The sequence below is a fragment of the Amphibalanus amphitrite genome, unplaced genomic scaffold, assembly GCF_019059575.1.
Source record: "Amphibalanus amphitrite isolate SeventyFive unplaced genomic scaffold, NRLGWU_Aamphi_draft 000350F_arrow, whole genome shotgun sequence".
Taxonomy (NCBI): domain Eukaryota; kingdom Metazoa; phylum Arthropoda; class Thecostraca; order Balanomorpha; family Balanidae; genus Amphibalanus; species Amphibalanus amphitrite.
In genome coordinates, this window is record NW_024881845.1 from 173,737 (window position 1) to 190,649 (window position 16,913).

The 16,913-nt window shown below is 49.8% G+C and overlaps 1 protein-coding gene across 5 annotated transcripts in view; it reads left to right on the top strand.

Annotated features, from left to right (window-relative positions):
* Positions 1–16,913, top strand: part of LOC122389239 (filamin-A-like) — a 119,739-nt gene that overhangs the window by 92,619 nt on the left and 10,207 nt on the right. For all 5 annotated transcript variants that reach the window (XM_043381077.1, XM_043381078.1, XM_043381079.1 and 2 more), the window contains 12 exons: positions 305–532; positions 870–1,043; positions 1,342–1,506; positions 1,836–2,008; positions 2,467–2,623; positions 3,014–3,143; positions 3,578–3,734; positions 4,176–4,343; positions 4,746–4,885; positions 5,293–5,428; positions 14,435–14,600; positions 15,251–15,391. In XM_043381077.1, coding sequence (XP_043237012.1) covers positions 305–532; positions 870–1,043; positions 1,342–1,506; positions 1,836–2,008; positions 2,467–2,623; positions 3,014–3,143; positions 3,578–3,734; positions 4,176–4,343; positions 4,746–4,885; positions 5,293–5,428; positions 14,435–14,600; positions 15,251–15,391 — 1,935 coding nt within the window. The remainder of the gene's footprint in view (positions 1–304; positions 533–869; positions 1,044–1,341; positions 1,507–1,835; positions 2,009–2,466; positions 2,624–3,013; positions 3,144–3,577; positions 3,735–4,175; positions 4,344–4,745; positions 4,886–5,292; positions 5,429–14,434; positions 14,601–15,250; positions 15,392–16,913) is intronic.

The following is a 16,913-nucleotide window of genomic DNA, read 5'->3' on the forward strand; positions in this document are numbered from 1 at the left end:
TGAAGTGGATGTCGGTCGCGTCGAGTCCTTCGATTCTGGGGGTAGGGTCTCGTTGAGAAAACCATGCGTGGTCTGCATTTTTAAGATCGTTATTGTGGTTCATCAGCTTTTATGGTACTCACTGGCATGCATTCTTTTTTTTTTTTGCATTTTCGTAAACAGTACGCTAATGCTCGAACAAACAACATCACTAGCTGAATTTCATTACGGATTATCATCGTCTCTGCCTATTGAGTATCATCATGGCATCACACATCAGACACAAAGCTACAATTCCGGCTGACCCTGCCCCTCCCACCCCCAGCCGAGCTGCGCATCGGCCTCAAGGACAACAAGACCGGCAAAGAGGTGCCCGTACAGCTGACTGACAACGGTGACGGCACCATGACTGCCGACTACGTGTACCCCCGACCCGGCCCGTACACCCTGAATGTGACGTACGGAGGCCGCGCGATCCCCCAGAGCCCCGTCAACATCGAGGCCAAACCCAGCGTGGATACGTCCAAGATTAGGGTGGATGGTGTTGAGCCGAGTGAGTGAGGGGGGAAAGGGGAGGTGATGCATGAATGTCGGTGATTTTTGTGTGTTGGGGGTGAATGCTAGGCAAGAACTTTCATCATTTGTTGTGATTTCGGTTGTTTTATTTGTCTGAGACATCTAAATTGCAATCACAGGTAAATGTTGTGGCGGCTCGTCATATTGTTATTGATCAATGATCTTAGTTTTCGTTCATCTGTCATTTTGAATAATATCAACAAGAGGCTGCGACCAGTGTTTCCAGTCGTTTGTCTCATCTCAAAGCAACGTCATTTATGCCTCCCATTAGCCGGCCAGCTGACCACTCTTCTCCTTCTCCTTTCTCTCCACAGCGGCGTTCCTGAACTCTCCCACCGACATGGTGGTGGACGCGCGCGCCGTGCCCGGCTCCAAGGACGGAAAGGTGACCTGTCCCGTGACCGGCCCGTCGGGCGCGCCGTGCCCCTCGCACGTGGAGCCGGTCGGAGACGGTACCTTCAAGGCCACGTATACACCCACCGAGCCGGGTGAGAGAAACGGGAGGTTAGAGCGGTGGGTGGGAGGAAAGAACACTTTGGCAAGGAGAGGAGAGCCAGGGAGACGCTATACGGGAATGAGTTGCTGTAAAGAGCTGTCAGCGTGCATCCTCTTGATGGGAGCAACGCACGCATTAGCTCGTAGAGGACTGTTTTGTGGGATGCTGCTCAGGTGTCCACCGTCCGACTCAGGAGACCTATCACGCTGTTTTTCATTGTTTAGTGACTGACGGTATAAACTTAAAGTGCCAAAGCTATGGTTAGTAATGACCGTTTTCCTTCTCCTCAGGTCCCCACAAGATCGACCTAGCGTATGACGGCGCTCCGGTGCCCGGCGCGCCGTTCACCGTCAATGCCAAGCCCGGCTGTGACCCGAGGAAGGTCACTGCCGACGGACCGGGCCTCAAAAGGGGCATCGTCAACAAGTCCAACACGTTCAAAATCAACACCCGAGGTCAGTTGGTTGAGGGAGGAGTGATTTCGTCCTAGTGGTATGTGCAATGGATTCGGAGTGAAGTTGTGAAGCGTTGCATCCTGGTAATGGGGTCTGAAATGTGCTCGTGTTGACGCTGCCATGCTAGTATTATTTTCAGACAGTGGTGTTGAGAATATATTTACAGTTCTGGTTCAGCTTAATTAGGTGACGGAATTTCTGTTCATGCAATTATGACTTAACGCCCCATCTATTACTTATTAGAGGTGAATGGGTTTCCATCCAACGCTTTCCTTCCGCTACTTGACGTGTGCCTTCCGCTCACCCTCCTGTAAAATCTCTCCTCCCAGGAGCTGGCACCGGCGGTCTGGGTCTGGCCATCGAGGGCCCCTCCGAGGCCAAGATGTCCTGTGTGGACAACAAGGACGGCTCATGCACGGTCGAGTACGTGCCCACCGAGCCCGGAGAGTACGACGTCAATGTGCGATACGCCGACCAGCACATCCCCGGATCCCCGTTCAAGGTATGGGACTCGAGGAAAAGGTGGAGGGGGGTAGGAGAGTCTAGGGTAGGTCAGGCGAGGCGAGGTAGATTGTGGTGATTGCTAAGTGGAGCTAGGTGTTTTACTTTTGACCTACGCAATTTACTTCGCACGACACTTTTTTAGTAGATTTTGTCTTTTTCATCGTTATTTTGAATCACATTCGGATTGATCGAATGTTTACTTTCCAGCGTCTTTTTTATCTTAAATCCATTCAAGCAGCAGCCAATGAATCGCAGAAAGGTGTAGGAGGCTCTTGAACTTCACCATTATCAGCACCACCTGTGACCTGGCCCCTCATTTACCGCTCCACCTCTCCACTTCCACCTCCCACAGGTTCCTGTGGACTGTGAGATAGACGTTACCACCCCATCCTCTTCCTCCACAGGTTCCTGTGGACTGTGAGATAGACGTTACCACCCCATCCCCTTCCTCCACAGGTTCCGGTGGACTGTGAGGTGGACGCCGATAACGTTGTCGCCTACGGGCCGGGCGTAGAGCCGGAACACTGCCGCGCCAACGTGCCCCTTACCTTCACTGTGGATGCCACACGGTCTGCGCCGGCACCGCTAGCCGTGGAGGTCAAGAGCGACAAGGGTGAGAGAGCTGGGTGTGCCGGGCGTCTGAGTCGAGGGGTTCTGAGTTTATAATGACCCGGGATCGGTGATTTTGGTTGATGCTTTTTATATTTCATTCAGATTTTACGAAAATCGCGATGTGTCTTGTGCGTTTGCCGATGTCGATGAGCATTGCTAATTTCGGTTGGCGACTTCGGAACATACGATTTATGACAGTTTGTGGTGTCTCCTTAACTTTATCATTCGATTGAAAGTCAAACTAGCCGATTGACGACCCATTTAGCTAGTCCAACGGAGTTACGTCTTCACATACAGCCAGCCAAACCCTGCTAGCGCAGCTGTCCTACTCACTAGACGCCACCTGGCGTCACCACTAGCGCCTCCTAATACCTTTCTCTCCGTCCGTCAGGTCCTCTGCCACGGAAGCCGGTGGTGAAGGATAACGGCGACGGCACGTACGACGTGACGTACCACCCGCCGCCCGAGGGCAGCATCTGCATGCCGAGGGTGACGCTCGCTGGACGCGACATCAAGGACAGGTCGGTGGGCAATATGTGTGTTGGTAGAGGGCAGTACGGTATCAGGTGGGATATTTGCAGTGCGGCTTTCACTGTGGGCTAGTAATGACTAATGAGTTTCAATGATATCGGTATGTAATTAAGTTTTGGCCTACTCTAGGCAGCATATTTTATTTTACCAGGCTGTGGATGCTGAGCACACATTCTACCAGACAACTCACAACTGGGTGGCTAGTACAGGTGCAATGTTATGCGAGGTAGTTACGACGTTTTGATTTGACCGGAAAGGCGGCTGCTCGTTTTGACTCCGCACTGGTTGATCCAAACGTCGAATTCGGTTATGATACGATCTTAGTTCATACACAAACACACGTAGCTTCGAAGTGAACTCGGTAACCTTTTCTGATCTGAATTGCATCGGCCTAGCCTGACCTGCCCGGACTTCCTTCCTACAGCCCGTGGCGTATGCCTGTGAAGCCGACCTGCGAGCCGAACAAGGTGCGCCTGACCGGCCCGGGAGTCTCCAGCAAGGGCGTGCCGGCCTCCCTACCCACCGAGTTTACCGTGGACGCCCGCGACGCCGGCTTCGGCGACCTCGAGGCGCAGATCCTGGTGAGAGAGGCGGAAGTGGAACAGGTGGTATGTGGGGACAGGTCTGGGAGGCGTTGTGTTCTTGGAGAGGACTGGCGGATAGCAGAACCGCTTACAAGGGCTTATACGTAAATGTGGCTTGATGATTTGGCGATTGATTTTTGAGTTGTATCACCTAGTAGTAAAGTTATCTTGATATCACCTGTAAGTGCTCGTGAAAAATTCAAAATATTCATTAGATACATTCATTGGCGGTTAATTATTTTAATAACCGCATTTTGTCATCTTTTTTATTTTGTCACCATATATTTTATTGAACCATCGCTTTCTTACCACTGCATGCGTACACCGACATTTAGGCTAAGATTGAGTAATTTTAACGATTTTTGTATTGGTGACTTCATCTTCGCGCTTGATCATTCTCGCACTCATGACACACCGTGCCTCTCCTCTCTCTCCCAGGGTCCGGACAACTACCCGCGTAAGGTGGAGATGGTAGATAACGGTGACGGCACGTACACGGGCCGGTACACCCCGGACGACTGCGGCCAGTACAAGGTGCACGTCAAGTACGGCGGCAAGGAGGTAGCCGGGTCGCCCGTGCCCGTCCAGGCCTTCGCCACCGGACATGTGAGTTACCTATATGTTGAAGAGTAGGGTGCGGTGGGTTTGGGTACCTAAGGTGTCATACGCCTTAGGTGAATTACGAGTAACGAATGATGATAATTCCGTTTTTTAAGGCTATAGGGTGGAGTTCTTAGTGCCGTCACCTGTAAGAAAACACTTTGGTGCTTGAACTAAAGAGTTTTTATAACTGCATATAGATATAAGGTGTAATTCGCTTTTGTAATTGACGCCGTGGTTTAGGAATTGCATTATACGCGCATCACTAGTTAACCATACTGGTCTCTGTATCAAGAAGTAGTTATATAGAGATTCTAAACGAGACCAGCAGCTGTAAACATGACCATTTCCTCCAGCATCGTATATCTCTGTCGCCTCCTGCTGACCGTTTTCGCTCCTCCACTCCAGGCCGACAAGTGCAAGATCGAGGATAGTGACTACCGCGATCAGGTGCTCAGCGTTGGCGAGGAGTACTGTATTAGCGTGGACGCCAAACAGGCCGGAAACGGAAACGTCACCTGCCGTATCCGCTCCACCTCTGGCTCCGGGTGAGTTCCGGGGAGGGGACTGGGTAGGGGAAGGGTGTTTGAGAAAGGGCTGAGTGTTTAAAATCATAAAATTTAGCGATCTATCTTAGTTATCCTGTTTTGATGAACTCTTGTAATGAAACGCCAACTTGATTTAGTTATCATGCAAGCTCTGCCGTTGTGGATGAAGTTTGTATTGTGCTATGCGACTGTTTGCTCTCAAGACGCCTGTTGTTTTCAACAACAGCGTTCCTTTATTACGTCATCAGTTATGACTAAGCTACGTTTGAACCGTTACAGTGTTTTTGTCAACGGCCTTTGTCTTTTTTCTCTGAACGCTTGAAGCTTGTGAAGCTTAAAAGGGATAAGCTATGGTACGATTGTCTAGACACACGTTCAATAGATTTTGACGCTGTTTTGTTTTCCAGTGACGTGGACATCGACGTGACCGACAACGGCGACGGCACGTTCAATATCTACTACAAGGTGAAGGACGCCGGAGAGTACTCGCTCAACATCAAGTTCGGCGGCCAGCCGGTACCCGACGGCCTCTACTCGTTCTCGGTGAGTCTACCGCTCTACCGGTCTCCACCAGACTGCGAACATTGATGTTCGTCTGTTGGATAGCAAAGTTTTTGGGATGGAATTTCTCTAGCGGCAAAGCTCTGTAGATGGAATTTTTCTAGCATGGCTATGTGTCAACGATTGCAGGTAGGTAGCGCTTGGACGGAAGTTGGTGGAACAACGGCAAGAGCGAAAAAATGTAGCTTTCCTGGGACTTCTTTGTTTCTAATTTCTACTTATAGCTGACCGGTACAAATGTTCCTCCGATAACCCGCCACACCCCCGACCCGACCATTGGTTAAGTTCACTGAGCCGGCCAAGGAACGGCAATCACTCACCTGACGCATGGCTTTAACCGAGAATATACCCCGTGTGATCGCTTGGCAAAGTTCCGGACGTTAAAAAAACGCACTGCCACGTCTGGCATCCGGAGGCTGCTTTTCCTGGCCATTGTCTCACGCAATCTCGGCGCTTCGCCAGACTGAGGGTGGCAGGATGAAGTAGTTTTTGTCCATCAATTCTCGTTCCGGGTTCCTCACTAGGCGTGATATTTATTGGGTGACACATTTCGATGGATAAGAGTGGATGGACTGAGGCAATAAATTTCCATAGAATGACTTTTTCACGCTTGGAATGAAGTGATTGGGCTTCTACGGCCCATGAGCTTCTCTGGCTTCGAGACATTCGATAAGCACTATGTACTTCATGGAAATTCACGATTTTAGTGCTGTATGCTGTGGAGGGATCTCCCCCTTTGGACCTCCCGAGTCCCGAATTTCGCAGCGGGCCGCCTGCCAGCTGTAGTGGCGGGCGGACCGCCGCGCCCCCGCTGCCAGTGGCGCTCGCTCAACTTTGTTGTCTCGTTAAAATGCCACGAGTAAGGCGTCATACTGACATGGTCTGGCGCCGCGTTAAACGATTGTGCTCACACGGTATTTATAGAGTGCGGAGGGACGAGGGAGGGGGCCGTGGAACGCACACTGAGGCGAAGGAGCTCAGTGTTTTTGTTTTGCACATTTGGTGTGAAAACGAAAGGGATATAGTGGCATCATTTCAGCTGAGGCTAAACACTAAACAGCCATTAGTAGCTTCAATAGTAGACTGCCTTCGGTCTCCACTTTGCGGGTGGTTTTTAGTAAGACTCAGTAAAATTTATAAATCGGCATGGCTCCCTGCTCACAAAATTAGTGTGACCTCGCTTATCCCCTCTGTCCACGTTGTTCCTTTACCAGTCTCCCATCCTCTTTCTCCACTGAGTGGCGTCTGCCTGCCGCTCTGCCTTCTCTCAGTCACCGTTTGTTGTTCGGTGACTGAGCGGCCCTGGCAGAGTAGCCGGAATTCGACCACACATAGTGGCACTAACGACGCGCTGACTGATGTCGACTTATATAATGCTGCCCTCTTAGCGTCGAAGCTGGGTGGTCTTGAGGTGGTGTTCTTGTGTGCTATGGCAATAATTCGCAAATGGTTCACAAAAGCCCCATAACATTTGACAGAGTCGTTGTTTATAGTTGTTCGGGAACCAAAGCAGGAAGCGGAGGATGCTTCGCTCTCGATGAACAAGGAATTAGATAAAATTGACATTCATATGCATTTGAGGGTCTGTCTCTGTTCTGGATTATTTACGCGGTCTCGGCGTCGCACCACCTCGCTCCAGGCACGACCCGGTGACAAAGTGTCCGCTGTGCGCCGCTCGCCTGCCATCCCCTGTCCTCGGTCCTCTATTGGTCCGCTCCCCTGTCGTGTTGTGGTTGGCCGTTCCGTCTCCCCGCCCTGCCACCGTACCGGCTGTCTCTCGTCAGGGACTGCTCCAGGGATGCCACCGGTCGTGGACGACCTTTGTCGTGTCCCGCTGGCTCGTACTGTTGTAGTGTGGTTGCTGACTGACTTCCTGGGCGGTGGGATTCAAGGAGACTCGAATTGTGAGGCCCGGGGATGGTTTGCTCGTCATATATCTCTTGCCATTTTCACACCGCAAATGAATCAGCGGAGATGACTGTGATGCAGTCGCGTTTCAACGGACGGGTGCGTCTGATCGGTCGCCAACCTGTTGACGCTGACTTGAGCCAGCCAGGTGGTGGCGCTCCCGAGCTGTGACTGATTTTCAAAGCCTGGTCGGTTGTGAAGCATTTGTAACCAACAGGACCGTCGCCGCACTGCTATCGTTGCTGCCGCTAGCCTTTGCGGTAATTCTTCAAAGATCACCAACCATGGAGAGACAGTGCCTGCTGGGATATACCCCGATACCCGCTGCCCAAAGCTGCGCCGTTCCATGCGGTGATAAATGCGGCACATCGCCTGTGACAAATGTGACGCTGCACCTGTGACAAATGCGACGCTGCGCCCGTGACAAATACAGCGCGTCTGTCTGACACCTTGATGACAGTTAGCTAATTGACCATCACGGCCGTCTTCAATCTACCCGAAATGTCACGCGGGTCATGAAAACATCTGTCAACCACGAAGTCTTCGTCGGAATGCACGCAAATACCGAGTTAATGTCAATTTTTTGCAGGAGTTTGTTAGTCTTGCAATATTTTATCTTTGATATGTCAGCATGTTAACTGAACGGTTTCCATAAATCCGTTTGTTCGCATGTAGTTAGAGAGAGTATATTACATATTTTTATCGTGCCTCATAAATCACTATTCTACAGTCACGCACGATCTCCTTACACCCACAATACCACTCTCAACCGCTCAGCTGTGATTTCATCATCCTCTCGCGGCTCCACCGGCGCTTCTTACGCCCGCGGAGGATGTGTGACTCGCCCGTTTGGCCTGCGTCCCGGCCGGTGGCCAGTGGCGCGTGTGATCACTGCTGTCAGCCGGCCTCTTTCCTATGGCATGTGGCAAAGGATGTGTCACGTCGGGATGAAGTGTTGATGCTCACGCAGTGCTGATGAAATGGTTGGGCTTGACGCCCCTGCTTGGCTCGGATAGATGCTCCCCGCGATGTTTGTTTGAAGGGGCCATACCTTCATGAGAAGTATGGTAGAGGTGGGTGGTTGTGGTACGGAGCATAAATGATTGGTTGTAGTGAAGCGATTTAGCGAATGATGGATCACGGCGACCTTCGATGGAAGTTTGAATAAGTCCATACCTACAACGAAGTTCTGGCCGCTTATTATTGTTTTGAACCAGAGACTCGTTGACGGCTCATTAAAAAGGTATAAATTTGATATAAAAAGTACCCTTCGCTCGTTTTCCCGCAGAGAAGGTATGTGAAGGCATCCGTCTTCTTTCGTAAGTGCCTCAAACACCCGGTAGATGGCAGTATGCGTTAGCGCCTGGATCATGCTGTGCCGCAGCGCACGGGATGGTAGACTGTGCCGCAATACACGAACCACGGCAGCTGAGCACGGCGCGCGCGGGCAATACGGATGCATGGGAGCTGTGTGGCTCTTCTGAAGCTTTCATAATGCTGAGAAACATAAACGTTTTGCTATTGTTTGGCAAGGTACAACTTACGAAATTAAACAAAAGAAGATATTTGATTTGTGGCTTTCATTTGCACTATGTGCCACGGGTGAAAATTACCTAAAAATTTGTTTTTGCTTTTTTAACGAGCATAAGATTATTGCAACTATTTAAGATACCTGTTAACCCAAACTCCAGGCTTGAACACGCTATTTTGTGGTACGTATTGTCTGTTGACTGTTGGCACCGTGGCTTCCATCCTGACCGAGAAGTGCCCTCGGTACATCGAACTTTCGAGAAGTGCCAGTGAACTTTTGGACGGTACCCAACGCGCTGCCACGACTGCGGACGTGTGGGGTCCCCTTGTGGGGAGGGGTGACGACGAAGGCTTGGTCGTCTCGCGGTCAAGAGGACATTGTCTGCCGTCCAAATTTGGCGCGATGGGCGGGGCTAGTGTCTCATCGACCAACCGGGACCGCACGCGCGCACTGAGTCGGCGCCAAAATTTCGACGCCCGGTCGCTCTGTGCGCCCCCGGCAGAGTGTGGGGCCGCCCTGTAGCGTCCTCATCTCTGAGTCTCGGCTCCTGAGGAGCGCCGGATAGCGGAGCTCACAACAGGTGAGGGATTACTGACCTGACGAAACTCTGAATGTTTTTTTTTGCAATTTGAATTAGTTTACTTACGTCTAGGTTTCAAGAAGGGACTTCTAGGGACAAGAAGGGACGGAGATACTTTCTTGGTCGATTTACTAATAGCGAATATTCTTTAAGTCATCCGTTGTTTGCGCTTTTCCGTTCTTCTGTGTCTGCCGAAAAGCTTTCTAGAGCTCCACCGCAACTCCGAGGCAAATGGAGACCCAATGCAGGTAAACGCAAAAATATCGGGGGTCAAAACAGATTAACACTATAACGTAAACGAAGAATTGGACTTGTAGATGATTGGAACGATAATGGTAATGGAAATATATCTCATGAAAATAGAAGTGGCATCCAGGGGTGTCGTTTTCCGAAAATGATTGGTAGTGCCCAAAGGCGGCGGCTGGCCATATATGACGGGGCTTACAAGGTAGGGTACCCCCAAATCTGCCTTTCTCATCGGATTTCGGCCACTTATTTTTCGCCCTGGTCATTGACAAGACTAACCGAAATCTAAAAAAAACACAAAAAAAAAAACTTTGGAAATCTGGGTCCACACCGGACGCCATGCACAAAACGTGCAGTTATATAGGCAATAGTGTCGGCGGAATGCACGCCATTCTGAAAGAGGCCCACATCGACTTAAAAGGACGGCTGTGCTGAAAGGGGACAGGAACAGCTTTGAAGGCCCAAGCCGACTAAAAAAGACGGCTGCGGGGCCAGGAACGGTTTTGAAGACCCACGCCAATTGAAGGGTTCGACAACTAACGAGGACTGGAAACACAACGATAGTTAGAAAGACCTGCTTGCCAAAATAAAAGGATGACAGTACGAGGGGCGTTCAGAAAGCTACGGGCCCGACCATGAAGGAGCAGAGAGATACAGCATCGACTCATTAGACCAAAAAGTTCATTTATTCAAATAAACACCGTTAAGACAAACACATTTCGCGCAGCGCTTCGCGAGAGCCCTCAAGGCCTCCATAACCAAGTGGGTTTTGGACCCATCCTGCACGTCCAAGACGGCTGATTTCGTCTCCCTGCTGTTAGGGAGGTTGCCGCTGCTAATTTTCTTATGTTGGGGAAGAGGTGGCAATCACTAACCAGAGTGTGCAAGGTTCGGAGAGAAAAAAGTGGATGCGACAACAACTCGAAGCTCATCGCTTCACTGTTCGTCATCCCGCCCATGTACGCAGGTGCGTGGTCGCGGATCAGGTGCACACTTTACGTCGGCTTCCCTATAGCCTCTCCTCGATGTTTATCGAATGGACGCACATCATCAATTGTGTGCCCCTGTTTTGGAAAGTTGACGAGCGGAGGGGGGTCGCATCGACCCCTCCCCCCTGCCAGGCCGTGTTATGAAAAATGCCCAGGGCGAAGGTTAACGCTTGGTGCCTTTTCTGCACTAACTACTAAGAAACGAATCACTGCTCTCTTCTGGGCGTCGCCCATCCTATCCGAAATGGCAAATTATGCTACGAATAGAAGCCCGAATCAATCACAGAAGAGACTTAATTAATGGCCACTTACTTAATTTGCGTAAGTGGACATCCCAATAACACATCATTTAACACACCGCCTTGCAGGCCAAAATTCCAACTCCTTCATTGTTCGGCCCGAAACTTTTTGAACGCCCCTCGTAGTTACGAGCTTCAGTTTTCGGGGTCTGATGCGGTAATGACCTGGCGTTGAACCCTGGGGAATCAGGCTGCATCACCCACTCAAATCAATATACCTATGGCCTATTCTGGAGCACCGCGGCACCTTCCGAAGTCGGTGTAGGGCCTCCAGCGGCTGGTGTGGAGACGGATTGGGGTCTATTAGGGGCGGTCGCGTGGTATGCGGGACTCAGAGGCAGTTATGGACCTCTATAACCAATTGCGTTTTCGAGCCTCTTAAAATCCATTAAGGACCGGAGTCCTAGACACGTGAAACCTCATTGTCAGCTACATGCACCTACTGTGGCTAGAACCTTATTTATGTACTTGCATATGTGCTTATTTAATATTTGCTTATCTGTTTATTTTGATTTTTTATCAACTGATAAGTGACAAAAGATTGGTAGGGCTCAGCGAACATTGGTAGGGCCCAAATAAGCATTGGTAAGGCTCGGGCCCTACCAGGCCTATACAAAACGACGCCCCTGAGTCTATTGTGAAACTTCGTAGGTAGGTAGGTAGGTAGGTACCCCATAACTTGAAATTACTTGACGTAATGACATGATGTGGAAAGTGAAAATGATACCTAGGTATTGATGGAAATTTATGGACTTAGGTACGCTACAAGAAGATTGAATTGGTCAACCAATTCAAATTCAATCTACTTGTGGAGTAAGTCTATAGATTTTCATCAATAGTTACCACTTACCATTGAAGTTACTTGCTATCATGTTGATTTTATACATAAGAACCTCATTCATTTTATTTGTATGACATGTTTGAATGCAATTTTCTCAATAAGTGAAGAAAAATGTTGGTAGTGCTCAACAACACATTGGTAGTGCTCAGCTGAACATTGGTAGTGCTCGGGCACTCCCAGGCCTATACAAAACGACGCCCCTGGTGGCATCACTTGCATAATAACCACCGTGCATCGCTAGATAATAGGTGATAACCAGGGTATATTGAATTAGGGGTGATAACAGCAAAAGTGAAATATTCGGAAAGCAAAAATTTGTTACGGAGCGAGCGAAGCGAGCGTAGTCTTTCCTTAGATTAACGGAAATTTCTGAGTATGAGCGGCCGGCCGGCCGTGGTCACGCTTTTGCGAGGCTTATATCTCAGCAACCACTTGACCGATTTACACGCGGTAATTTTTGTAGGGTAGCTTCATTCCTTCTACCAAGTATTGGACTATTCCCGATGCATGTGGGTGACCCCTTATGCACGTGCCACGTGCAAAACGAAGAGGTGTCAGTTTTGTAATTGTTGCAATATCTCGGTAACTACTTGGCCGATTGCGCTGAAAGTTGGCATGTAGGTAGGCACCCACTAGGCACTGGATATACATGTGCCAGAGTTGGGGTGCTGCTGCACGTGCGCACGTGCAGGGGTCGTTTCCAGATCTCGGGAACGGCTGGACCGATTGCGCTCAAATTTGGTACACGGTTAGGGACCGGTTATTAGGGTGCCGTGCACAAGTCAGTTGGGACCCATTTTGCACGTGCGCACGTGCAGGGTGCCGCTTCCAGATCTCGAGAACGGCTGGGCCGATTGTGCCCAAATTTGGCACATCGCTAGAGACCAGTTAGTAGGGTGCCGTGCACAAGTCAGTTGGAGGTACCCCCTCGCAATTTCGCACGTGCAAGGCCCACCCTCTCGCTCGCTCCGTTAGTCGCCCCAAAAGGCGTTATACTGGTGTGATATAGCCGAACTCTGTCTTTTAGCGACTACCTATACCCACATATCACATCAAATATTCGCTATCTGATGTTTTACTATTTTAAATCAGATCAATATTATGATGTAGCGTGCACATTAGAATCGAAGATTTAATCGCGCAATATTTTCTCCTGGCTTCCCATCGTAGCATCGTACCATCCCATTCGCACTCACTACACACTTCACACTACACATCACACTACCACACTTCTTTGCACTCATTGACTATGATATTGGTAGATAAACAATAGACCACAGGCTGTGTACTTTCGAAAATATAAAAAGGCATTAATTGCTTATTTTTTGGAACCAACTGCCTCTCATTTTTTTGGTAATCACCTGATAGTTGTGGATGGGTTACTTCTATCGGGCGACATCACGGAATGACGATTTGTTTTGGTTCATGGAAGTACCAAGATAGGGAACCCATCCCTATCAGTGTCCGTTGTTTGCCAAGTTCCTGTGACAATAATGAATGTCGTCCCACACCAGGGCAGAAAAAGTTGCGTGGTGACCTTTTCCCGGTTGGCTCATAGATTGTTTAGACACGTCATTAGTTCACAATACTCCGAGTAGATGAGAGGTGATGTGTCAGAGACTTTGGGACGGCTTCGCATCAATAGCCTCACTGCGGAGCACAAAGCTCTCTGAATGTGACGGTTTTCGTTATGTGGTCTAAATCATGCAACCATCATGCTCTTTTCCCAAAGTTCCCGTTAGATTTCGGGGCATTTTTTGTTGGTGCACGTAGATACGGATCATTAAGAACGCACACGACGCATTCCAAAGTTTGTCTACATGGTGCATACCGTCTCGAATTCCGTGCGAATTCCACGCCGCCGTTCTTCGTTCCGCCTCTTGCTGTTTTCTATGTCGCTTTATTTGAGCGGAGATCATCACTGGCCTCCGGAAACTGTCCGCACCAATTTCCTCTGCGTGTGCGTTGTTTTTGATCACTCATCTGTCCCGGCGGGCGGCTCAGGACGCATTACTGCCCACGCCCCTCGGCTTCCTCGTTTTTCTCTGCCACTGCCGACCGCGCGCCGCGCGAGCCGACGAGACGTAAAATAAATTTACCGTAGCGCGGAACTCGGCGGCTTGCTGCGTTCCCAAGGAGACTGCGCGTCTGTGTGGAGGCTACACTGTTCCCCGGTGGTCTTGTGGGACTGGACACCTGCTGAGAGTGTATTTACGCAGCTAGTGTGTCAGCAACAGGGGTTCCGTGTTGTAGTAAAGGTAGTTTGGCCAGTGTTTATGTCGCACTTATGGAGAACAACATAGGTAGTTGTGACTAGATTGGATCTGTGGCTAAACGATGCCCAGGCACTAGACAGTGTAGGAATCCTTATGCCTTTTTGATGCAGTTAATTTGATGCAGTTTGATGATGCCTGTTATTGCTGTCTCTTTTTTCATCGGCCTATAACAACCGTTTTTGAATCGTTGTATGATGAAATGTCTCTCCATGTCGGCAGTATGTAGACTCCTGATCCATGACCATGGCCGCTGCTCTAACCCCTCACGCTCCCCAATGCAAATCTCATCTCTTACACCCCTGCTCCTCCTTCCAACAGGCCCAGTCGGAGGATAACGTCAGCCGCACGCGTACGGAGCACCTCCAGTCTTCGGCCACCACCACCAGCACCAGTAGTACTGTACACACCCGGGAGGAGTACTTCGAGTACCGTCCAGTCGAGCTCAATAACATCCCCCTGCCCACCACCGGCGGACACGTCACAGGTCAGTCCCAGGGGTGGGTTGATACTTGTTGGATGATTTAAGTGGTGGTTTGTTAGTTATGTTATAGTGAGTGGTCTGTACTATTGGTGAGTAGTCGGAGGCGGCGCTATCTTTGGTCGGCTCTGGGGATGTGAGAGGGACTCTGTGGTTCATTGGTCGTACGGATGGTGGGTCGGTCCTGGATAGTCGCTCGTTCCTGTAGACGGGTAAGTGGAATAATAATGGACGCGCATTGTAGTGGTCAGGTGTTTGAAGGTGTTTGATGGACATTGTCACGAGATGTTTTTGTAAAGTGAGAAATGTACTGCAAATAATGGCGCTGAGGTGCGGTGGCTCGCTTTATCTGTGCTCCGATTATCAAAATTAATTATTTGTATCGGATATTTTTATTTGTTCCTCGCTCTGCTCCACAATATGGGCTCACAAGTATCCGTCTTCCTTTGTTTAGCGCTTCCAATCTTGCACACACTGATCGGATGAACTTTGTAAACCGTTTGATAAATAAAATAACCGCGTATCACCATGCGTCGTTTTAGGGAAAGTAAGTCCGACATTCTCTCGCTTGTATGACTATCACCCGATACATTACGTTGCTCTGTGTAGATCGGTTTGTCATTGACCAGTGACCACACTGCCTGCCGCTTCCACAGCTGAGGTAAACATGCCGAGCGGAAACGTCGACAAGCCGCTGATCGAGGACAACCGGGACGGAACCGTCTCGGTCAAGTATGAGCCGAAAGAGGAAGGCCTGCACGAGCTCGTCGTCAAGTACAACGGCGAAAATGTCCAGGGTGAGTCCAAGAGCTTTGTTGGAAAGAGAGGATAGCGTTAGGTGGGTACAAACAGCTACTGGGTGTGGAATGTTTGCTCGTGAGTGACAATCAAATCTACCGCAGGAACAGGGCCATGTCTTGTCTCGTGCCAGTAGGTGTCACAGGGGAGTGTTTATAAACATGCTACTGCTGCTGTTGGCAGTGGTGTTTGATGTCCTTTGCGTGGTGCCGTCGGCGGGGACGTGTTGGAAAGTAATGCACGGTGGGTGGGGAGAGGCTGCAAGATGTCTTGAGCTCGTCTGGTGACATTATTCGTGTGCGATTAAATGTGATGTTACTTCCTTTCCTAATCCTTATCCTGTCTCTCCGTCCTAGATACCTCTGAATCGCCAACACCAAGCCCCGTGATCCCTCGATTGGACATATCTGATCAATCGGCGGGCTCCCTGGCCTCCGCCGGCTTCGTGCCGACGGTGCAGCCACCTGCCGGCTGGCTACGAACTACGACTACGGGGCCCGGCCGCTGGAGGCAGCAGCAGGACGATCCGTACCAAGCGCAGAGTCCGTTAAAAATGGCACTGGATGTGGACGATAAAGGCCGACAGAGCAGCAATAGTCCGACGATTGAGAAACAGCTGAGCTCCAGTGTGGATAAACTGAAGAAGTCAGCGATGGTGGCTGATGTGAAACCGAGGGAGAGTTCAGGGAAACCCGAGTGGGTGAGAGTAGCAGAGGAAGGTCTGAAGGTCAGAGAGAGGGTTATAAGAAGTCGATCATCCTTCTCAAAGAGCGAGAACTCAAAGAAAACTGAGGTGCTTCCTGCAAAGAACAGGGATGCGAATTCGCATCATGACGACGATCAAACAGGCAATGCTAGCAGGACGACCGAAAGCGTTCAGTTGAAGGGCGCTGAAAGACATAAAAAGTTCGCCCGCAATCATAGATCGAAATTCACGCAAGAAGAAACTAGTGCCGTTGGGAAAGGTGCGGTGAATAAGCAAGAATGCATGGATGATGTCAAAGCTAATGGACAAGGCGAACTTTCAGAAGCGAATAGGAAAGGGCTTATTGAGAGCGAAACAGAAGTGATCCTGGGTCGGCTCATCCTGGGTCGGTTTGGGAGACACCGTATGCCAACACAGCTCGGTTAGGTCTGGTGTCCACAGGAGAGTTTATATCAAAGAACGACTGTTATCCAGTAAAGCTTACGATCGAGACGATGGTTCCGTTAACAGTTCATCTGAAAGCGGCTATTGTATTTGTAAGGATTTTGTGAAAAGAAAGATTGACTTGATAAATAAGAAACCGGTAGAGAAAAGCCCTCTTTCCCTTTCCATGGACGAAACTTCAAAAGCCAAGACCGAGGAAAAAGTAAATGTCCCAATACATACTGATGGTCGGGCCAATGGATCTGCTACTGACAAGTCGGATACACAAGGAACATCGAAAGCTAATGAGTCATCGAAGGAGAACACGAGTTTATCCAGGAATGATCAGTCCCCTGCTGAAGAATCGAACTTGGAAAGTTGTGCCGCTGAAC